The sequence below is a fragment of the Anguilla rostrata genome, chromosome 2 (assembly GCF_018555375.3).
Source record: "Anguilla rostrata isolate EN2019 chromosome 2, ASM1855537v3, whole genome shotgun sequence".
NCBI classification, from domain to species: domain Eukaryota; kingdom Metazoa; phylum Chordata; class Actinopteri; order Anguilliformes; family Anguillidae; genus Anguilla; species Anguilla rostrata.
The window spans coordinates 29381669-29407207 of NC_057934.1; the positions used below are offsets into that span (position 1 = coordinate 29381669).

Sequence of the window (25539 nt, forward strand, 5' to 3'; positions counted from 1 at the left end):
GATTGGTGAATATTTTGGTGCAGAGTTGTGTGCCGTTGACATTGACTCAGATGATGAAACCGATTTCATCCTTGTGGGTGCACCACTGTATCATGAATCACACAGAGAAGGAAGGATGTTTGTCTACCAACTAACTAGAGAGGTAATGTTTATTTTCTCATACTGTGATTTGAAGCAATCAAGTTCATTTCTTTGATTCATTTTTGTATTGAGGACTTTGAGTCAGCCGTACTTATTTCCAGAGGGTAAATGACAGAGAACTGAGAAGCATACATTGGTGGTCAATATTTACACTGTGACTGCAACATACACAGCAAGAGGCACATTTTTGTAATTGTATTCCATAGTGTCTGTTAACTATACCACAGGCAAAATCATCATCAAATAAATTGCTGCAATAACTACTAGCATATGGAAAAAAATTTGTGCGTACTATATCACAGCAGTCACAGAATGGACATCTACATAAACGATAATCAAATTTTAATTTGATAGTGGCAACACATTAGTTAATTAAATTGCACAAAATGTATTTGACACTGTTCTGTTTGATAGTGTGCATTCCTTTTAACATGACCCTCTATTTGTACGTGATGTGCAAATTTCACAGGTGTTTTAATAGTGCACGGTTCTCACTTTGTGTCACAGACATGTTTGGTTTTATTTTCCCTGGAAGCAACCTATAGAAATGTGCCACAATTTATTTTTTGTAAAAGATAATGTGGTACTTGATGTTTATCGATATATGCTGTTGTATATTACAAGCTGTTACATTATGACCACACTAGGAGGCATAGGTGAAAAATACCAATTTCTACCTTTGCCCCTTTTTTCCGCTGACTGAACGTTTGAAGATCTAAACACCTCAATCATATCATTCTTGTTTCATTTTGCTAAGATGTAAGAGATTACGGGCCAGATTTACTGAAGGATTGCAATGGTTTTCTTTACATGCAAAAGCAGGTGGTACAAGGAACACAATATCTACACTGGATATGTTAAACAGCACAAATCGGTTAAAATAGCTATTCGTGGATTCTGTCCTTTTGGTACAGTTAAATCCGTTCACGCACATGTGAATCAACTTACCCAAGGTATGCCTTAATTGTAACTGGCCACTTTCCATGAGGACTTTAAGAACTCCTGAAAATTGAACACAAATTGAATCAAATGTATTTGTATAGTGAATTTAGCAAATATTTGTCATAATATGCTTTACAATGGACCCAGGACTAAACCCTCACTAGGCCAAACCTAGGGTGATGGTGGCAAGGAAAACCCCCCTAGGTGTGACAGAAAGGAACAGACCTTGGGAGGAACCAGAATCAAGGGGGGAGACAATCGTCCTTTGGCAATTGTTCAATGTTAATGTTCATGTTAAAAAATTAACGGCAGCTTGCTGGCAGTCCTGAGGTTGTGTCTGGAATAGTGGGTGAGGCCAGGCGACCACGGTGGGATTTGGGGCAAGGATGGGGAGAAAAAAATGGAGAGCAGGCGGTTAGACAAGTGATAGATAGCAACATGGACCCCATTAGGGATTATGTAATGTGTGACTCCACCAAGAGTTTTCTATATCTGCAGAACTACTAGAAACAAAGAATGTAGTAATTTGCTGAGCACTGATATAATCTTGGTCATGTTCTATAAAAGGTATGTTAAAAAGAACTTTTATTTCCCAAACATGGCAACAGTCATCAGAACCAGTAGAAGGCACAGAGGATAAAGGCAGAACAGTATAAAACAGCAGAGGGTTTTTCAGTTAACTGAACATCAAGCAGTGAAGCAATATAGGTTGCACAGCCATACAATAATCATATTAGTGGAAAATATAAAAGAGGAATGTGAGCCCACAGATCAAATCTCTAGCCAGCTATGGTGAGGTTGCTCTCAATTTTACATTTGTTTCCTTCAGAAAGAAAATTAAGGAAAATTAACAATCCATATTTGGTTCTTTACTGTCTCGGGTACTGGATGATTAGTTTTTATACTTACACTTAGTGCCGTCCATAAAGAGACAAACATTTGCACGAGGGGCACTGAATGGTTTGATGAGTATGAAAACGCTGTGAATCATAAGCTCTGGCCCTCGCAGTCTCCAGATCTCCACCTAATTGAACACCTATGGGAGATTTTGGGTCGACGTGTTAGACTCCACCACCATCATCAAAACACCAAATGACTAAAAGTATCTGGAAACCCCTTGGTCTGGGGCTGTTTTTCATGGTTTGTGAAGGCAAATCTTAACCCCTTCGTGCAAGCCCCCTAGTGGTCAGCATGCGGGCGTGCCCAGATTACTGAACTCAGACATTCAGTGCTACTGCAACCAAAGTACGAGTTAAGGACAGAAACGCGTTGTTTTAGTTTCATAAGTAGACGATACACCACAACTATGCTGAATATGGAGTTTTGCAGCGCCACCATTGTCACTCTGGTTGTTCATTTAACATGCCCCCCTCCCTGCAGTCTCATCTACAACTACACTCCCCACCCATGACATAATGGACAATATTGTCTATCTTGGCATTAATAAAAATATTATTTCACCACTAAAAAATCGTATTCTGTCATATCAACAAGATAAACCCGACAATAGCCCTAAGATATGCCAATACAGCAGTGAAAACTCTGCTCACTGAATAACAAAATAAATGAGAAAAAGTTTTTTAAAATTATGCCATGTCATTCTACATTCAATATCTGGGACTAAACATTGAATAAATATACAATCTTACCACTGGTTTTACGCGTAGAGATGTCCCTTTTGCGAATGAGTGGTCATATATTGTCTTGGACAATCCGTTTGAGAAATATAGGCTACGCGCATTTGTGACGCCTGGGCTATCTTCAAAAATAGCTGTGCGTAATACCACACCTGCTGCTTACGGCGTTGTCGCCCTTTTTAGTGTAATTTGGCTTGATTTACAATTAATTTATTCAGTAGGTGAGAGTATAAGCTTTCTAACGATGTATAACATGTCTAATTTTGCTTTTGGAATAGCGTTTTTTTAGGTCAGCATAATTGAAAGTTTTCATATCATCGCATTTACTTACTGATAGCAGCAACAGATTTAATTCTGAAGTGCACAGAAACATCTGCTCTGGTTCAAGCAACTGCCTCCAGACTCATTGGATGGCCTCCGTCCTACAGCAAGACAATGATCCCAAACATACTGATAAAGCAACAGAGGATGTTTTCAAAGGACACTTGACTGCCCAAGTCATTCACCCAATCTGAATCCAGTTGATCATGCATTACATATGCTTAAAAGAAAATTGCAACTAGCCCAAAAACCAAGCCGGAGTATAGGAGTTGAAGATGGCTTCAGTACAGGCCTGGCAGAGCATCGCCAGTGAATATACTCAGTACATAGTGATATCTGTGGTTCACAGGCTTAAAGCAGTCATTGCATGCAAAGGATATGCGACAAAGTACCAAACATGATTACTTTCATTTACATAGCATTAAAATGTTCCAAACATTATGGTGCCTTGAAATAGGGGGCTATACATAGAATGCCCTGTAATTTCTATATGGTGTAACTAAAATGTGTAATAACGCTGAGAATCTGCACTTATAACCAAAAGTGAATAGTTGTTTGTTTTTGTTTTTTTGTGTTTTTTTTTTACAAATCTAAAATTGTGAAGTACAGTGCAAAATCAAGGGGAAAAAGTGTCTTTGTCCCAGAGATTATAGAGGGCACTGTATTACTTCTAATTTATTTTATAGCAAAATTTGCAAATGAGAGCATTTTTTATCCTGGACTGTGAGTATTAGTAAATTGATCATTAATGTGTCAGGTTGTGCGACTGCAACAGGGACACAATATAGTAAATATTGTTGTAATGGGACAGTTTACTTATAAAAAGCCTGTCCTTGTATATTTTACATGTTGTACCAATAAACAAATGGTTTCCCCTTATTTGTACATTTTCAATAGCTTCTACATCTTCCTTGTGGTGAGGAAATCAGCAATCACAAAAGTTAGTCATTAGCCAATCAAATTCTAGTCTTAAATATCCATAATGTTTTTGCTATGTCCTTTTTGCATTTGCACACTGTAAATATCTTGCTACTTGAATTCACTGTATTTTGGTTAGTGACAATAGGTTTTCCTCTTTCATGTCTTCCTCAGCTTATGATGGAGGAAAAGGCAAGTATTACAGTGGCATCTCAGGGCCGATTTGCTTCTTCCATCTCCTCACTCGAAGATTTGAATGGAGATGGTCTGAGGGATGTGGCTGTGGGGGCCCCGCTGGAGGGTGACCAGAAGGGGGCGGTGTATATTTATTTGGGAGACAGGCAGAGGGGCATACGACTTGAATATTGCCAGGTAAGAAAGAAACATATTGAAAACCTAGCCATAGATATTGAGTGTTTTTTATAGCAGCTCAACTTCAATTATTTTATAAAGTAATCTGTTTTGGTGATTTAATGTACAGCGTATAGCAGCCCAGGAAGTGTCATCTGGACTGAGGTTCTTTGGACAATCAATTGATGGTAGGATGGACTTGGGAGAAGATGGACTGACAGACATCATAGTGGGAGCATATGAAGAGGTTGTACTATTTAGGTGAGATTGACAGTTTTGGAAAGTGACTCATCTTTCTTTCTGTATATTTTAGAATACTCCATGCAGTTCATATTAACATATTAACCTTTTCCATCAAACCACTGTAGGTCCAGGCCCGTTGTCAATGTCTCTGCCCAACTTTACTTCAGCAAACCGCAAATCAGTACTGACAGATTTATCTGTCAGGAGAAGGAGAACATCTTAACTGTTGGCGCATTAGCAGTCTGCTTTGTGGTGAAAAATGCATTGAATAATGCTACAGGTAAATTGGGATTGGGTGCCTTTGAAGCATTCCATGTTTATACACTGTTACAATTTCATGCTGCTATACAAAAAGCCTTTCATTGGAGTTCCAGAGTAAAACACGTGGTGTTATCTTAGCTGAACCACCACACCCAGTTGTGAATCTGTTTGATGAATCTTTGACAATCAGTGTATTCACTGTTCAAAATATGGGGGAGCAACCATCTCTTCCTCATCCACTGTCTCAGTCTCTTTCACCATTCTAGAAATACCCTTGATAACCCGCTTGTGGTTCTGCTCCACCTAGCTATAGGCAGGCCTAACTATGTGAATATTTCACTATGCTGATGGGTGATTTCCCTGTTCCATGCTTTGTCTAGTGCTGGTTGAAAGGGATAAACCTTTCCTTATGCCAGAAAAAAAAAACAGCTGAATTGGAATTAAAACCACAACTAGCTAAAATTCACAGCTACAGTTGGCACTAGTTAGCTACTTCTGTAGCTGTGGCACATATCTACCATCCTGTAGGTTTTTACTCTAACCCTAACAAAGCACACCTCATTCAACAGCTACAGATCATGTTGACCAATCACATTTGAATACCCCTCCTAACGTTGCTAGCTGGATATCTAAAGATAACAGTACCATGAAAAGCACGCCCATGAGTGACAGTAAGAAGGCAGATTCGATTTTAGCTTAATTCTGTTATTCTGTATGTATTGTCAATTATGTAGTGCTTAGATTATGGCCTTAGAGAGGGAAACGGTGAATTTGATACAATATCATATTTGTTTCAAAGAATGTGGGCTGCCCAGCTTTATACAAGAATCTAAGCAAATGTCATTGGGGCAATTCAAAAACCTCTGATTCCCTAATCTCGGCTGATGATCAATGGGTTTTACCTCCTGCAGAGTTTGTCTCAGAAGAGACAAACCAGAAGACACAGGACACTATATTGGGGGTCAGAGACCCTGCATGGCTACACGCTTAACATTTCCCTTTAAGTTTGAATGCATTAGTTAGGTAGGCCAGTCCTTGTTATAAATGAGTCTGACCCCCTTCCCTTCTCCCCTACACCTTAACTCGGCATCACCAAATCAGGGCAAACATACTCAAGTTGCGCTGAGTAAAGTATTTAAGATGGCCATAGGAAAAAGTTGTTGCGGTTGGTTTCGGGCCTTGGAGAAGAAGCGTTTTTCTCTCTTTATTATGGTTACATCATCATAAATGCTCCAGGCCCACAAAGAAAATGTCCCTTCATTGGAAATGTAGTTACATCAGCCAATAATAACACTGGATACACATGAAAAATGGACATATATACAAGTGCACACATTTAAAAAACTTCACTAGCAGCTCTCTTTAATCGACTCACCGTTTAATTATTTATTCATTTTTTGCTTCCCACCCTTCATAATTGCTGATGCCATGCATGAAACAAACATACACAGAAAAAGGAAAGAATCCATACAAGACATTCCATCAAGGTCCATGAGAAGCAATTTACTCTTCCAAAGCATCCTGGAAAATAGCAAAATAGCAAAAATCCATAATAAAGCATTAATACATTCATGTTGACTGACTGAATAACATATACCTGAAGAAACAGTAAATTAAACCTTTACAGACTGCACAGACTGGGTAAACTGAAATCATATGCTTTAGCACTGACATCTTATGCAAAATCTGCCTCTCACTAAGCAAATACCCAAACTGCTCATCACAGGCCTATCGTTGCAAAATGTTGAACAACGCAAACTGGTCCAAGGGTTTGGGAAAATTAGCAAACAATTTCTCTCTAAAATAGTACGGCAACGCAGGGTGCTTTTCCCTGAATTTTCAACATGCTCTAGGAAATTTTTTTCCCCTCAAAAAAAAAATTACTTACTAAACGTTATTAATTAAAAATGTAAACTTGGTGGATATTTAGAAATTTCAAGTTTTCTGTGCTGTCTCTTTGTTTTCCAGGGTCAACAGATCTAGGGCTGACTGTGTCCTACCAGCTTGACCTAGACAGTGTGAGACAAAAGAGTCGAGCCTTTCTCAAGTCAAGCGACAAAGGGAGCAGGAAAAATCACTCTTCCCTGCAGCTGAAGCTAGGGCAGACCTGCCTCAACTACTCTCTCTACATGCCAGTAAGATGGAAAGAGCGAGCTAGGGATAAATTGTACCGAGAAATAAATGAAAAGTCAACAGAACAAACAGGAAAAGAGAAATTTAATCATGAGAAGAAAAATGTAGGGAAGGGTGAAGATTAACAATTCCGTCAAATGTGTCATCATATCCTTTGCATCTAATATTCTTGGTGCAATTTAATATGGTGTGTAGTTTATTGTTCCTTCAGTTATAGCAATTACATTGTTACAGAAAAGTTTAATTGATGTCTTTTTTTCTGTAAATTTAAATTCACTGTAAGTTACCACTGTATCACACTGACCCCATTCAAGGAGTCCTTTAGCTGAAGCATGTGCATTCCTCCAATGCACACACTACAAGCTATTGACTTTTTCTTCAGTCCAGGCCGCACATTATTAAAGGAGGTATGTGCAGAGGTGTAGCTCTCACTGATGACAAATGCAAGACAGAAAACCTGAGTCAGGCCAAAGTTAATTTGTATCATATGGTACTTTTTAGTTTGCATTTCCACACTTGATGCTTTTCAAATTTTAGTCCTTTATAATAATAATTGAATAAGGTATTAACAATTGATAGCCTGTGGGTACCTGGCATGTTACGGAGAGGAACCCATGGAAGTGTGCCTGACATAAACCCTCCCAGCCCCTGGGGTTATGCAGCCAAATGTTTCCCACCACTGTGGACTCTGGGTCTTTGTCACCCAAAACAGAGCTTAAGTTTGTAACTGCTGTACTTCAGCAATAGTGCCATATCTCAGTCTATGTGGGGTTTGATCCCATGTATATAAACACAAAAGCAAACGAAATGAAACAGAAAAATAATGCTCAATCTCTTTTTTTTGCAGGACTGTGTGAAAGACACTGTGTCACCCATGACCATTAAACTCAACTTTTCCCAATCTGACAGCCCTCAACACATTCACAATACTGTTCTCAACACTGACAGCAAAAATGTAACTCTGATTGAGGTACATTTCCCCTGGGATTTTATTAGATGTTCGGGCAAAGTGGCAGACTGTGTGGCGCATTCTCAACCCATATACAAATCCCCCAATCAGGAAACATGACTGCATTGGAATGTACACTCAGTGGCATCTTTATTGGGTACACCTGTTTAGTCCTGGGTAGGACCCCTTTTGCCTCCAGAGCAGCTGAATTGTTTGCTGACTCAATAGCGTAATGTTTGCACAAGGCAGGATGGATCAATGGATTCATGTGGTTTATGCCAAATTCTGACTCATCTGTATGTTTCATCAGAAATGGATATTTGTGAGACCAGGCAACATTTTTCCAATCTTTAATCATCCAGCTTTGGCGTTCACTTGCCTACTGTAGTCTCATCTTCCCGTTCTTAGCTGACAGTACTGGTTCCCGGTGTGGTATTCTACTGTTGTAGCTAATCCACTTCAAGGTTTGATGCATTGCACTTTCAGAGATGCCCCTCTACACTAAACTGTTGTAAACAACTGTTGTTTGAACATTTGTAGCCTTTCAGTTAGGTTGAATAATTCTGCCCATTCTACTCTGACTTCTCTCATCAAAGTGTTTCCAACCACACAACTGCTGCTCACTGGATGTTTCCTGTTTATCACACCATTCTCTGTAAACTCTGGAGTCTGTAATGTGTGAACAAGGAGGGCAGAAGTTTCTGAGATGCTGGAACCACCATGTCTGTCACCAACCATGCTGTCTTACCACAGTCAAAGTTGCTTTTATCATGCTTCTTGCTCATTCTACTGTTTGATCACACAACAACTAAACCTCTTTCCCATGTCTGCACGTTCTATGTATTGAGTAGGAGCCACTTGGTTTGCTGTTTGGAGCAGGCTATTTGTATTGATGAGCAGGTGTACCTAATAAAGTGACCACATGCTTTTGCTTTAAATTGGGATGCTTGAATGCCCACACACCTGACATTGTAAACCCAGCTGGTTGTTAGAAACTTCTGTAAGCAATCAAAATATCCATCATTGTACATAAAAAATGGGCCAATTGAAAACATGCACAGACAACAACTGAAATGATATAGAAATACTCCAGGAAATGAACAATCACTTTTATATACTTGCTGACGTCTGGTATAGAATAACTTGTTGGGATGGGATGTGAAAGGATCTTGGTTCAGAATGTTGACATTACTCATGTCAAGGGGTCCAAATACATATGGCTGTTGTGAAAGCTGGTGGGAACTCAAAACTGAATAACTGACAGTATTAACAAATACCTTGGAGACATCAGTATATTTTGTGAAGGGTGTTCTGAGAATGTCAATATTGTTATTAACTTATTCTCTACACACCAGGTTCCATTCGAAAAGAACTGTAAAGGGAATGAGACCTGTATCTCTCAGCTGGAGCTGGACGTTAATTCCACGTATGTATCTGCTAAACAATAATTGTGAAACTGTGTTGTACTATGAAACTAGTATTATCATGTGTGGTATAACCTATATACATTGCCATGATGTATACAGGTTATACATCCTGGTTTCCTCTATTACTGCATATTTGTCACACTGAACGGTTTCAGTTCTTTCAACAAAATGTAATATTAGACAAAGGGAACTTGAGTAAACACAAAACACGTTTTTAAAATTATAATTTATGTTATGAAAAAGTTATCAAAAGTTATCACTCTTATGACCCCAGTTTGTGTTTACATTTGTTACTTTTGCGTGTGTTTCTTTGTTCCGGTCATCATCTGATTGGTTGTTTCTGTATCCGGTTGCTTGGCTTGAAAAAGCTGCCGTTTACTGCCTACCAGCAGAGACTAGCTTTTCAAACTCGTGGTTGGTGTGGTGTGATTAGTGATTGCTTCGTTTGACTTCGCATATTTGACCCTATCTTTGTTTGACTCCGATTCCCATCTAGCCCTTCTGGTTTGTTTGCTGATTTGATCTTGTGTATGACCATTGACTCGTTTCCTTCAACTCCGATTCTTTCCTTAGCCCTTCTAGTTTGTTTGCCCTGTGATTTTGTTTTTCTGACCATTCGCTCTTGTATTCAATTCCGATTCTCACCTAGCCCCTCTGCTTTGTTTGCTGATTGGATTTCATGTTTGACCGTATGCTCGTTTTTGACTTCAACTCATGTGTTGCTCTTTCCGTATAGTGCTCCGGTTAGTTAGTGTGTTCCTAGCTGGACTAAAAATCCTTCCATCGGGGCACAAGTTTGTTATTTTGTTTTGTTATTTCTTTTATTGTTTTTGAAGCTACCCTGGGTGGAGATCTAACGCTCCGAAGGGGGTACGCTATTCGGGCTTGTAGTTTCCAACTATCAGCTAATTGTCCAAAGTTCAGCGTTCAAAGTCGCCCCGTGCCCAGCAGCCTCTGAAGACTAGCCAGCAACCAGTTATATTTGGATAGGCAGATAGGGACCGGAGTTATTTATCGGTTCGTAGTACATTTCCCTACTCATTTCCCTTTCATTCACCCTGTTACGGCCTGACCCTAGACCAGGTCGTAACAATCACACTAATGTGAAAAAGGTAATTGCCCCCTTAAACTGAATAACTGATTGTACCACCTTTAACTGCAATAACTGCAACCAAATGCTTCCTATTATTTGATATTTGATATCACATCACTGTGGAGGAATTTTATCCCTTTTCTTCTTCTTTGCAGAACTGCCTTAATTCAGACAAATTGATAGGTCTTCAAGCATGAACTGCTTGTTTTAGGTCCTGCCACAACATCTCTATTGGGTTCAAGTCAGGACATTGGCTAGGCCACTGTTATGACCCATGTGAAAGTAGCTGGTTGTCCTCAGTTGCCAGAAGCAAATAATTTATTTTATTCTAGGCAACAGGGTGTTATGGAACCCTAAAAAGTATTTGTGTAACATGAGAGGTCATATTATTTGTTGATGTAGATTTCGTATTACATTTGATGACAATGTAACGCTAAATTACATAGCTATTTGCACAGCTAACGCTAGCTACCGGACCATGTCAAGAAAGGCAACATTAGTTTAGACAACGTTGCGCACAGTAGCCATCTCTCATATCAGGCAACGTTGCATTAGCTAGCTAGCTAGCTAATGTAATTAACATAATCTAATGTCAGCTAACAAATAGAAAAAACGCTAGCTAACGCTATCGACCGGTACCGACCTCGCAACCCGTCTCTGGAATGCAACGCTACCTGGTTGCAACGTTGCAATGTAACTAACTAAAGGCCACTTCAGATCAATGATTCGCAACGAGACGGGATGCAACTTGCACAGCTTAAGTTAGCCTAATGTTAGACAATGAATGAGTATGTACATAACGTTACTTTTATAACAACCATTTTTTATTTAGTAAATATTAAGTGTTATAGTTGGCATGGCCCAGGTGCCAACTGGCTGACGTCACACAGGCGACACTGGTTGGATCCGGTTGGATCTCTGGGAAGTGAGGTCCAAAAACACACCTGCAATTACCGCTTCTCGCCATTGGTACCGCCAAAGAGAACGAAACGGAGATCTTCGAGATTGTAACTTTAAGCAACTAGCCTTTATTTCATGGTATTTACTTGCATATGTTTTACCATTGAGTACCATCATTGTGTCACCCCATTTTTAGCTGTGCAAAAGAAAGTTACTTGATGAAATTATATCAAAATCAGGGTAAATCAAAATCAAGTCTAACGTTTGTTTGGATAGCCAAGAACTGCATCAAGATTACGACCCATTGATATCACCTTTGGTGTGTTCTTTGGAAATGCCTTTCCGTGCCTTTACTGCAGCCAATTACAGTTGATCAGTGTTTTAGGGTTTTTCTTCACAGCTCTTAGAATTTGTCTGTCATCAACTGCAGTTGTCTTATCTAGCTGACCTGTATGCCATCTGCCAGTGGTTTCAAGACTCTCTGAACTGCTGATAGACTTGATATACCAAGCTTCTATGGTATCTTTCTTAATTAATTTTGTCTTATCGACTTACAGTAGTTGTTTTTCAGCCATAGTTAGTCCTGTGGTCTTCTGACTCCAAATGCTCTCTCCACAGATTAAATCAAAGTCTAAAACCAAGACTACACACTCACTGCTTGTTTATGTGTGAACAATCTGTACAAAAGAAACATCTGAGAAACAGTTAACACCTGTCAGTCATCCATTAACTTCCTTTTACATAGCTGCAGCGGCGACTAGTGAGCTGAAAATTGGTGGGGCGCAAAACTTTCCTTTAAACTAATCATTGATCTCAACCTGTTTTCATTAATTTGCCTTTATTATCAAGCGTGCCAACAATCGGACTAATCAAATGGCAAGTAGCCTAACACACAGTGTCTTCATACCGTGCTAGGGGGATTAAATCATAAATTCAATTTATTCGTCAAAAATCAGTTTTAATCACCAAGTAGCCTACACTTAACAAACAAGATACACCAGTCTTTTATCTACCGTGTTAGCTTTCAGAATAACCAGCAAAAACAAAACCTGCACTTCAAGATTGTTTACAATCTATGCATTGCTGATATTTGCCATGAATACGAGTGTGGAGAAAGCAGTGCATATATCCGCAAATAATGTTGATTAAGAATGGGCACAATTTCGTACTGCAAATGAAAATAAATATAGGCTAAAACTCGCTAAAACTGCCTATTTGGGGAGAGCTGGCTATATATGATAGTATTGAGTAGCCTATTTTGTGGATTAATTGTATTGATACACAAGGAAAATCAGGGGAAGTTTCCACCACTGCTTAGTGATTAAAACAGGTTTTTCTAAATCGCATTTATCATTTAACCTCTCTAACACAATGCGAAGAAGCTGTGTATCACTTTCCAATTGATTAGTCAGATTGTTTGCATGCTTGTTAATCACTGAAAATTAATTAATACAGTTTCAGTCAATGATTAGTTTAAAGGAAAGTTTTGCGCCCCACCACTTTTCAGCTCACCAGTCGCCGCTGCATAGCTGAAAATGGGGGGACTCAACAGAACAACAGTTGTTGTAATATGTATTGTAATATGTATATCATATATATATATATATATATATATATATATATATACCCCACGACATATTGACATTAGTACTTTCATCAATGCATAGATAGTTTGTGCTTTAAAACTATAAATTTTGGTTATGTCCCGAAATGTGTGCTAGATAATTGGGAGCCTGACACCAGAGAGGAATTGCAATGCAATTGATGGTCAGCAGGGACAGCTCATGTTGCTAGTATGCACACATGTAAATACAATGGGGTAGGCTCTACAAAATGACTTGTGTTGTACCAAAGTGAAAGATCCCTTTAAGTGCGTAGCAAAAATAACAAATTTCACTCTGCTGCTCCCATACTATTGGAGGGATAGTAACATTAACTATCAAGGGCATGGGGTAGGAATCAGTTTATCAGGTATATTGCCATATATTCTGTTATAATACTATACCACTGGTCACAGTATTAAATTGAAAAGGATAAACAAATAATAGTAGTAATATCTCCTTAATAACTGATACTATTGACTAGAATATAGATGTTTCTGAAAACCAAAAAAATATCTGTTCGAGTTGAAAAGATTAAATAAGTATCCAGCTGAAGTGCTACATAACAAGGGGCTGAATTGAATTCCTTATAGAGAGACCAGGATGTATTTTGAAAATACAGTCATACCTCTTTTTGAAATATAAAGGTTTTTAAAATACATGTTTGGAATACTTATAATGGAAACTTCCCATACCTGACAGGAAAACACAAATGTAGCTATTGCAATTCATGTTCGTCTTTTTTTCGTTCTTTGGAGGTTACTGATACTTTGTATCTTTATCTTTGTATATTGTTTTGATCTTATCTAAATAGACACAAATTGCACAAATCAGTAACATAACTTGGAGTGTGGTGTAAATCTAAGCTATTTATTATATCAAATATGTTTATATGTTTTTTGTCATAGATGCATTTGTTTGTTCTGTAAGTCAAAACACCATATTGTTTCTTCCCCTTAGGACTTCCACTCTGCTAGTGGTTGACCAAGACTATTTCAATGTGACAGGGAAGTTGTTCAATCATGGGGATGACTCCTATAATACCAGCATCACCTTCCGCTACCCTCCTGGGCTATCCTTTTCCAAGATGGAAGTTGAAGAGGTAATCTGTACAAGGCAATATTTGATATTAATTAATGAATTATAATTAAGCATTAAGTATGTGGGAAGTTATCTTGACACTTCAGAACAGTTGGTGTAATGTTAAACATTTAATTTTTAAGAAGTGTTTTGAGTGATTGCATAAATGCTGAAATGGCAAGATGGAAAAACAGGTGGATTTCCCTGAAATAAATTAAGGAAACAAGGTAATTGATTAGATTGTGTGAGGAATATGGTTGAAATTAGTTGTAAATTGGCTTAATTTTGATGTTGATAATATAATACTTTTTAGATTATTACATATTTGCAGAAATTCTGTGTAACGTTTTGTAAGTGTAATATAATATGAGCTCCGTTATGGTTGAAATAAACCCCCCCCCCCCCCCCCACATTAGGGCACCGTAAAATTTGGGACACATTAGTGTTATGTAAATGGAAGTAGTCATGTTCAGTACTTGACATGCATATACTTTGCATGCAATGACTGCTTGAAGTCTGTGACCTACTGTATAGACATACTGTACATATAATACATCTAGCTAACAATACGGTCTGAAACCATAACATATTAGCAAGTATATAAGTTAGCAAGTATAAACCCATACATTAAGCTAACATTAACCAGAAATAGAAAGTTCGATTTCTAAATATAGCTAATGTTAGCTACTTGCAGTAGCGCTCTTACTCAAAAATTAACGGATCACATTGATATAACTAGCTAATTACTGAGCAAAGGCAGACCAATTTAACACAATTTAAATACACAAAACAAATTGTGAAAAGGAATTTATTAATGTTCATTGTTCCATATCAAATTAGTCAGTTATCTCGCTGTTTTACATTGGAGAGCTGACCAAACTTATAATGAACGCTACTGCATTAATATCATATAATGTCCCTTTATTAAGTATTTGCTGACTAACTAAAGCTCAAACATCAGATTAAAGGAACACTAAGGGATACAAGGAATACAATAAGCAATCAAAAATGCAGTGTCATGCTCCAGCTCACAAACTATGGGTAGCCACAGGTATGTGTTAAATCTGTGTCATTTCTGCTTTTGGAATTAGCATTAACTGGCTAGCGTTCTTTATCGAACCATTAGTGGCTGTCGTATGGCAAAGTAATTGTATCGAAGGAATACAAATTCTCAACATACACCTTAAAATCAGCTTATACGCAGATGACGTACTGCTTCATCTACAAAATCCACAGACGTCACTTGAAGAAGTCATTAAACTAATAAACACATTTACCAAAATATCAAATTATTCTTTCAATTGGTCTAAATCCACTATATTACCACTTAGAAAAGAGAGTTGGGATTCGGCAGCCCAAATTCCACCCATTCCTTTATCCACTGGCACTATCAGGTATCTTAGTATTAATATTTGCACCAAGCTGTCAGACCTGGCCCATTCAAATTTCAATCCACTACTAAGCTACAAGTTATCACCAATTGTATCCACCCTATGGAGCAAAGTAACACATGGATAACATGCAAAGACATAAACATCTCGGACCTCCCATTTATCAACCCTCCCATTAAACGCCATAACTGTCTCAAAAGCATTGCCATAGCAACGGCTCTGTAAACAGTTGTGCAGGTCGTTCTGAATAAGATTGTCTGCTAAATTCCAGTAATGTAATATAATGGCTGTGACAGGTTGGTGGAAAGCTCACAAAGTCACTAGATCACCAATGGCACCATGCAAATACACTCAATTGTGGAATAACCCTCACTTTGTACTTAACCACTGTAAAAACAAAAAACAAAAAAAAAAACACTGTACTTCACATATTGGAAACAAGCATTGCACAACTTCAGCACTTTATTCAAAACAATACTTTTATGACATTTGAGGACCTGGTCCAGAAGGAAAATATTGGCAACAAATCCTTTCTTCAATATCATCAACTTAAATCCATTATCACATACATCAAAAATCAATATAACACAATATTATTTACATCCTCCTGCTCTAGAAGAAGACATTTTTAAAATATCAAATTCCACAAAAATCCTTTCAAAATTATATAAACTGCTCAGCTACTTGGACTTGAAAATATCTGGATGACTTGAAAAAAAACTGGATGACTACCAGTACTAACTTGCAACTTATTCAATATAAAATAAACCACAGAATACACATAATAATAATAATAATAATAATAATAATAATAATAATAATAATTCACCTTTTTTGGAATCAGGAACTTGTTCACTCTGTCCCACCCACACCCCAGATGACTATATTCATGCAATTTGGCAGTGTCCACCTGTACTTAATTTCTGGCAATAAGCAATGAATAGACTGTTATCTCGTCTAGGCTGATAAATTCCACTCTCCACACCCCTCAGTCTACTCGGAGATGTGTCAACAACCATTATTCCCAGTCACCTCATCCGAATTACTGTCATTGCCATAACTATTGCCAAAAACCATCCTCCTCAAGTGGAAAACAAGAAAGAAACTAAACACTACACAATGGATTGAACTTCTCACTGAATACAGTGCCTTCGGAAAGTATTCAGATCCCTTCACTTTTTCCACATTTTGTTACGTTACAGATTTATTCTAAAATTGATTAAATAAATTTTTTAAAGTATTGAGACCCTTTGCTATGACACACAGAATTGAGCTCTGGTGCATCCTGTTTCCATTGATCATATGTCAGATGTTTCTACAACGTGATTGATCCACCTGTGGTAAATTCAATTGATTGGACATGATTTGGAAAGGCATACACCTGTATATAAGGTCCCACAGTTGACAATGCATGTCAGAGCAAAAACCAAGCCATGAAGTTGAAAGAATTGTCTGTAGACCTCAGAGACAGGATTGTGTTGAGGTACAGATCTGGGGAAGGGTACAAAAATATTTCTGCGGCATTGAAGGTCCCGAAGAACACAGTGGCCTCCATCATTCTTAAGAGGAAGAAGTTAGGAACCTCCAGGACTCTTCCTAGATCTGACTGCCTGGTCAAACTGAGCAATCAGGGGAGAAGGGCCTTGGTCAGGGAGGTGAACAAGAACCTCAGAGTTCGAATTACGGAGGGGATTGGAGGGGTCTGGCCCCCCTAATTAAGACTTGGACCCCCCAAAAGAGGTAAAAACAACAGGTCGGGGGGGTTGAAACATTTATATATCCCTCTTACCTGTAATCGTAAATATTACAACATATTTAGATACCAACCCTAGTGATGCCACTGATGGGAAATATATTGTCACCTAAATAAATCTCTTAGCTATTATTTTGAAATGACCTTTTACGGAAATAAAGTAGATACCCTAATTGACTTAACACAGGTGATGTATGGTAACATGAAATGTGAGTTTGAATAACTTTGGCCTAGGTGTATGTAAACTTTTGCTCTCAACTGGATATCTGAGTATCATCCGCATAGCAGTGAAACTATGCCATGTGCCTGGATAATATTGCCAAGGGGTAGAATATATAATGAGAAAAGTACTGGCACTACTCCTTGTGGAATACCATATTTCATTGTTGAATAGCTGGACTCTTCTTTCAATTTAACAAACTGCTTCTGGTCACATAAGTATCTAAACCATGCGCGTGCCTGTCCATGAAGTTCAACACAGGCCTTGAGTCTGTCCAGTAGAATTCCATGATCTATTGTATAAGGTCAAGCATTTATTATTTATAATTTATTGTCTGCCAATTTATTATTCACAACGTGCATACAACTTGCACGCACCACCGGCAAAATTGCAACTTTGAAAAATTTATTACAGCCATTCTGTTCGACTAATTTTTTCAACATGTCTACCACCTCATTTTGAACAAATAATATCATAGAACCCCTTGTGTATGGCTTATTGATTTCCGCCATTTTGAATTCTTTGAAAAACAAACTTTTTCATACTTCTCCTGGTGTTTGTCTGATTCTCACCACATTTGGCATGTTTGGTCTACAGCATGCGTGTAAAGGAAATATTGATATCTCAAAAGATGTCCACAGGCCGACCACACCAGAAATACGTGTTTGTGTCGATTCTGATGATACTTCACAGTATTATGGACAGCAATATTGTGGACGAACAAACACAGCCTCGCAGTGTTATAGTGCAGTATGGCCTGAAGGGGGTGCTTTTTGAAAAATACTCATTTACATAGGCTCCATGAGGCCAAATTGTAATGAATTTAACCAGAACCCTCAGAAGGCTTCCCTTACACACCCCTCAATGCAAGATTCTTAAATATAATCAATTATGAATATGCAGAAATTGTGGAAAAGATATTTGATCTACTTTAAATCTGACCACTGTTCAGATCATGTATGTCACATTTTGTGCACCTACCACCTACTGCACCACTTCAAACGTTTAAATTGCAATGTTTAAATTATTATTGCACATGTATCTTTACATCCAATGAACACCACATTCGGTATGGATCATACTTGGATAAGGTTTGCAGTCCATGATGCAGTTTAAGTGAATATGATAAATTTTGGCTGAGCAACAATGACTTCTATAATATAATTCAGTTCACATACAGAGAATTCCTTTTTTGGCAGGAGCTGCAACAAGCAGGCCATAACCCCCCCGCCACCCCAACACACACACACACTCACACACACACAACTACAGTGTGCGGTTCCTGAGCCCCTTAACATACTGTATAACTATATTCTGTTTTCTATGGTATGATGACAGCCTTGGAAATCGTTTTATTTTTTAGTTAAATAACAAATAACAAATATATCGGACATTTTGAGGTTAAACACAACATCCCTGATGCCTGGAATACATCCAAATAACAATATTGAGTGTATTCATTAGGCTAAGAGACTTCCTAAAATACTTCCATGTACAGAGATCACCTTTGAAATTATTTTCTCAGCTGGTCATTGCAACCTGGTTAACTTGGCAACAATTTAATTTCCATGGAAAGCATGCATAATATGCTGTAACTGCAAAAATTACAGCAAAAACTTAAAGAAAACTTGCTTTCACTTTCTATGCAGGCCAATGTCTCTAAGCACAAACAGATCAACTGCACCATCCAAAAGATATATATAAAAAGATATATGATCATTTCTCCCTTCAGGACAGCACTGTTGGGCAGCAGTTAATATTATGGTCCTGATTGTAAAGGTGACAAAGCTTTTATTGAAAGAAGGTATTACTCATAGCAACACTATCATAACTTCACGTCTATGTCTTAAACCAATTTAGGGAAGGTAATTATTCTCTGCTACCATAAGTAGCACTACATGTAGGCTACAGCTACAGTGCATGTGCAAAGACTGTGATGAACTGCATGTGGGACTCTAGTGATTGTGGGCACTAGTGATTGTCTCTGTGCATACACTGAGTGCTGTGTGTCAACTGTGGCTGAACCCAGGGAATATCAGTTTTAATCCATAGCCTACATTTTTTGTTTTGGAGCAGCATGCTTTACTTGCATTTCACATTACATGAGCGCTTGTAGATGAGAACGGTGATGGCAGGAAAGCAAGGATGGGCACCACCAGGCCACGAGGGAGGGGTCAGCAACTCAAAGGGGCACTTTTGCTCCAGAGTGGCAAATTGGATTGTGTTTCAGCACAGTTATGACCTCACGGGTGCACGTGCCAGGCAGAGAGAAACAAAGGACTGGACCTTGTACACTCTGAGTGTCTCCCTCTCCCATTGCAGCATGCAGTGTACCCCCACAGCACACCTGTGGTATGCATACAACTAAATTGTTGCAAAACTTTGTTTATATTTTTGCAGACATTTCAGATTGCGCACAATGCTCAGCAGTTCACCCTTGGTGCTTGGCCCTCCACAATGCTACTTGCAGCTATAATAAATAAAGGTTGCACTAATGTGTGCTGACAAATAAGAAAACATTGATGTTTTACTGTACTATTCTCTCTGTGGCAGGCCACCAGGAGGACACTCATCAGCTGTTCTGGCCTGGAAGGCCAAAATGACACTTTCTGCACTGTGAGCCTTCCTGTCTACCCCAGCAAAGCATATGTAAGTAATTTTGCATATCTGTTGAAACAACATGATTGTTAGCATATAAATGTTCAAGACAGAATGTGAAGTCACCAGTTGTTGTGAAACAATAAGGTTAGGTGGGGGGTGGGGGGGGTGGCTATTGGTCTTTAGCTCATTGGCCTAGCTGTAGCTCTTGTCAGTGCCCTAGCCTTTGAGGGGCCCAAAGCAGGATTTGATTTGGCCCACCCTCTCCCAAATCAATTGACATTTTTATGAACACAACACACATACAATTTGCTAATTATTAAAACTAAAGAGGGACCTGTTAACAATGTCTCAATACCTTTAACTGTCAGCTCTATCTACTGTTTCAGTGTGTATCCCTGAAACAAGATGAAGATGAAAAACAATTGAGAATGTCAGTTCAGAACAATAAATATCCATATTCTACTGCAAGAAAACCATTTTATTTTAATTCACAGATAAAACTTTCACAGATAAATATGGTTTATGCCCCATACCTTTATTATATGGAATTATTAAACTATAAATTCATTTTTATCATGGATGAATGACACTTTCATTCATAAACGTAATCTAGCAGAGGTAAATGGAAATAAGTAACCACACATAATGTTTTAACCATTTTGAATTGAAATAAAGATTACATATATTGATTATTTTTCCATAAGTTATATTTTGTAGTGCTTTAAAATCACAATAATGTCCTGGGTATGTTTGACCCAGGCTAACTGTTTCACAGGTGCAAATAAATAAACAGAACACAATCATTAAAAGGTGATTAAAAAGTCGACAGATATGGCCCAATAATGGGGGGAAAAATATGCTATCATACAATCATTGGTCATATTTGTTGAAATTTTCAAAACGTTTTTTTGATTATTCCTTTGTAAATTTGGTTGTGAATATAAGGGAGATTTTCACAACATAGAACAGTGCAATGCTACATTTAACCCACTAACCGAGCAATGGCTTGATTACTGATGTTTTTTTACTCCTTTCTCTTTCTCTTTTCAGCAAGTTCATTTTGAGACATTATGAACCTGTAACTTTGCCTAATCACTACTAACAAACAAATCTTTAGAACTACCAAATAAGAATTTTTAAAATATATATATTTTTATCACACTAAATAATGCCATTATTATATATATATATATATATGTAAGGTTTGTAAGATTCAACATTTATTTAATAGGACTAAATATTTGTAATGTTTATCTGTATTCATTTATGCATCCCTCACTTTTCTGCAGTGTAAAAGCTTTTCAGCTTGTTCTGCACTATGTTTCACTTAATGCACCTCCCTCATGTGCAGTTAGATGACGTTGTAATGTCACACTTCTGAGCAATGAGTCTTAAAAGTCCCAGTTCAAGGAACGATTATCATAATTTCTGCATTTCAGCAAAGATTTTCTTGACAACCTAAGAGTCCTCTGGGATGCTGTTAAAGGCTTTATTAGAGCCTTTATTCTCTTCTCTATTTAGAAGAAAATTAAATCACTGAATTTATGTAATTTTAAATTTAAATTGATAGTTTTTAGAACAATCGATGCAGTACAACTATTCAGATAATCTTGCTCTGCAATGTGAAATGGTACAGAAAGAAATTAATGCACTCAACTCAACATGCCAAATTTCTTATACATTAAACCAGGCAATGTTATTATTTTAATGGGTCCAGACCAAGTCATCTGCTAGCCATGAGACTAACAGCACTTTGTGGACATGGAGTATATATAATGTTTTTTGTGAGTACAATATACAAGCACTTATTGCCAGAGATGTCCACAGATGTCAAGAGAGGATCTCCGGCCTTAGGTGCTCCTATATTGTATTTCTTAACAAAGCAGCTGTACAGGAAAGGCAATAAAGCAAAGTGCCAGGCTTGGACGGGAATCCACATATCCAATATTTTCTTGCATTCTTGGATCTTCTAGGCCCCTTGCTTCTTAACATGATTAATTTTGCTGTTGAGAAGGGCATTTTTTCAAGTGATGCAAATATTATATCTCTTGTTAAAGATTGACAGGAACCTGAATGAGTGTGCAAGCTACAGACCCCTCTCACTCTTAACCCCTTTGCGCAGACGCCAAATCTGCCCAATCATTGCCCATTTAGGGGGTACCTTATTTAAAGCTTTATAACTCCAGTTGGGAGCATCACAGAGACTTGAAAAATGCACATGAAGCAGGACATTTGTACGATTTACAGTGCTAAGATTAGATTTGTTTATATTCATAATTTAGGAAGAAATAAAGCGCCACAAATGCAATTGTCTTTTTTAGTTTGCAATGAGAAATACTGAGAGATCCCATATATAAAGCAGGTTAAACTATGCATGTCCTGGATCAAAAACTCCTTGACCACAAGTGTGTAAAATGTAAGGGTGGATATGCAGAACTACTAAAGATCTATGAAGCAAAAAGTAAGCAGTGTACCCAGTGTCTCCAAATCTATCTAAAATGTGTGTGTACTGTTTTGACTCAAGACACTCACTGTTACATCATTTTCAAGTGGGAATTACAAGCTTCCCATCAGTACAGTGGTCTAACATATCTAGGGGACCAGCAATATATTCAAAATCTCTCCAAAAATGAATAAAATGCTTTTTGTCCATTATAAAGTATATAAATGTGCCCCCTATGAAGGTTTAAGATTAAACATTGATATTGGATTTTAAAATAATGCAAAAACAAAGTCCCACAACGTGGTACAGTACTTAAATGTGTAATCATTAAGTCTCGTATGTTTTTCTGTACTTTACAGCATGTAATGTTTTCTTGTATGGGGATGGGATGACATTAAAACAATTTTCAACCGTACACCACGTTTTGGCGATGCTCCAGCTCAGGTCACATCCGGTGCTTGAAACAGAAACCCTACAGAAACCCAGTTAACGACTTAGCTACTTACGTTACAGTGTGAAATATCCTTATTATAAAATACCATTAACCTATTTAAAGACACTCAATTTCAGAACTTACGTATATAACTGAAATAATTTGAGAAGTAACACTTACATATGGACAATGAAATATTATCTGTGTTCAGTAGATAATGACAGGGACAGAGAATCAATGCTGTTGTTCTCATTCTGACAGTCCAGAAATCAGTGTATCGGCTAGGTCTATCAGCAAACATATGCCTTAGCCAAGATCTCTAGGATAATAATATTTCCTAAAAAAGACTAAACTGATCGATAAAGTTCTGCCGGGTGCAGTGTCTTTTACTGCTACCACAGAGTGAATACGTAAGTTGGTGATGATGAGAGCAAAATTTCATTTATGCTGGGCTATAAAAACACTATTCCAAAAGTAAAATTAGACATATTATACATTGTTAGAAAGCTTATTCTGTCACCTTTTGGATAAATTATTTGTCAATCAAGTCAGATTGTACTACAAAGGGCGACAACAGGGGAGGTATTACACACAGCTATTTTGGAAGGTACCCAGGCGTCACACATCAGCGTATTGTTCAGAAATGTATTGTCAAGACAATATATGACCACTCAGTCTCGAAAGGGACATCTATTTGTGTAAAACCAATGGTAAGGTTGTATCTTTATTCCATATTTAGTCACAGATATTGATGGTAGAATGACATGGTCTTATTTTAGAAAGATTTGTGTCTATTGTGTTATTCAGTGAGCAGCGTTTTCACTGCTGTATTGGCATGTCTTAGGGCTATTGTTTTGGTTTATCTTGTTGCTATGACGGAATATGAATTTTTAGTGGTGAAAGAATATTTTTATGAATACCCAGTTAGACACTATTGTCCAGCATGTCGTGGGTGGGGGATGTAGTTGCTGATGAGACTGCACGGAGAGGGTGCTTGGTAAGTGTTCGACCAGTTGATGCTTAGAAACTCCGTCTTTGGCATAGTTGTCCTGAATCGTCTACTAATAAAGCCCAAACACAGAGTTTGTGTTTTCAACTCATAGTTTGGTTGTAGGAGCACTGAAAGTATGGATGCTGGCATCATGGCCACTCGGGGATTGCACCAACAAGTTAAATTCTGATGTTAATGCAATAGTATTATCACTCCATCTAATGGTCATATGGCCAAGCTTGTACACTGTGACCAGCTTTATTAGAACCGAACTTGCTTCTGACAATCTTAGTAGACACAACATCAACATAAAGTCTCCCATAGCCATATTATCATTTAACGCAATAATGGCCCTATCACTGGTCATGACTGGAGACTATGGCCTTTGGTGTAGATTTTATTAGAGTGACAATAGTTTTATGTGCCAATCCAACAGCCAACTGCTCTCTTGAATTTCCCAAGGTACTCACCAAGAATATCCCCTTAGTTGTTCACTCTTTTCCTTGATCATTTAGCTCAGGCTGTCCATCAAACAGTTAACATTATCTAATCTCAAGCAACAATACTAAACATAACATTTTTTTTCCTTACGGTGATGATATGCTGCTGTTTGTAGAAAATGCTCCTCAGTCAGTTAAATAATTACTATCCATCTTTCATCATTATAGTACCGTATTCAGCTTTAAAATAAACTTGCTGAATGATGCAATGAGGAATATTAGTTTACATCCTACGATGATTCTCTGGCAGTTTTGGATGGAGGCTGTCAACTTTCAACAACCTGCCATGTGATTTGTAGCCTGTAGGCCTAAGCATTTTAAGCATATTTCCAAATGCTGGGAGAAACGAAGTATCATCTGAATGCAATCAGATGTTTGATGGGCCCTGTTGATGTCGAGTGCTCCTTCCCTGTTACAGTAGGTTAATGTTGTTCATGTCAACACATTCTCAGAAAAAAGGTGAATGTGCCTAAAAGGTGCAAATGCTTGTCATTGGGGCGGTACCCTATAGGTACACAAATTAGTTAATAGTTCCTACAATCTGGGACAAAGCACTTAATTTCTGAACCTGTTGTGTTTAAATTTCCATCCAACTAATTAAGAATATAGAATATAATGTAGAGTAGCTAGCTAACACATAGGTCTATGCCCCAGGGCCCATCTCTTTCTCCCTCCTCACTTATCCCTGTATCTCTGCTAATGCTGCTATAATTGCTGCTCTTATTGTGAAGAGATATTTCATATATGCCCATCCACTTTAAGACATTACGTAGGCTAATAAAGCATGTAAAAATAAAAAAGGACAAGTGGATTAAAATGCATACAGTGTACTTATCAACCAATAAAACTGTTTCTATAAAGTGTTCACATTGTCTGTTCGAGCTGTTAACTTGGCAAAAGTTAGCTCAGCTGGCTATCAATACCTATACTTCTGCAAACGCATGCTTCCGCAAAAATGTCTAGAGCCAGAGCATAAGAAAGTAAAATACAGCCGAGCAAAACTTAATTTTTCCATTAATGTTACACTTCGGGGGAAAAAATCATTCAGACTTCATTTTCAGAATGATCACCTATCTCAAGAAAATGTCTGCAAGTTGATTTTCATACCGTATGCAGGGGTTAAATTGGAGGTGAAATAATTTTGACCGGCAGTTTTACAAATAACTATGACAATCCAGTCATGACAATCCATTTTTTGTATGCTCCAGTC

General features: G+C 37.8%; 1 protein-coding gene across 2 annotated transcripts in view; it reads left to right on the top strand.

The window, feature by feature from the left end:
• The window catches only part of LOC135247708 (integrin alpha-M-like), a 157874-nt gene that overhangs the window by 102240 nt on the left and 30095 nt on the right, over positions 1-25539 (top strand). For both annotated transcript variants that reach the window (XM_064321478.1, XM_064321479.1), the window contains exons 13-21: positions 2-142; positions 4134-4331; positions 4441-4571; positions 4679-4833; positions 6783-6949; positions 7795-7917; positions 9252-9322; positions 13878-14019; positions 19915-20010. In XM_064321478.1, coding sequence (XP_064177548.1) covers positions 2-142; positions 4134-4331; positions 4441-4571; positions 4679-4833; positions 6783-6949; positions 7795-7917; positions 9252-9322; positions 13878-14019; positions 19915-20010 — 1224 coding nt within the window. The remainder of the gene's footprint in view (position 1; positions 143-4133; positions 4332-4440; positions 4572-4678; positions 4834-6782; positions 6950-7794; positions 7918-9251; positions 9323-13877; positions 14020-19914; positions 20011-25539) is intronic.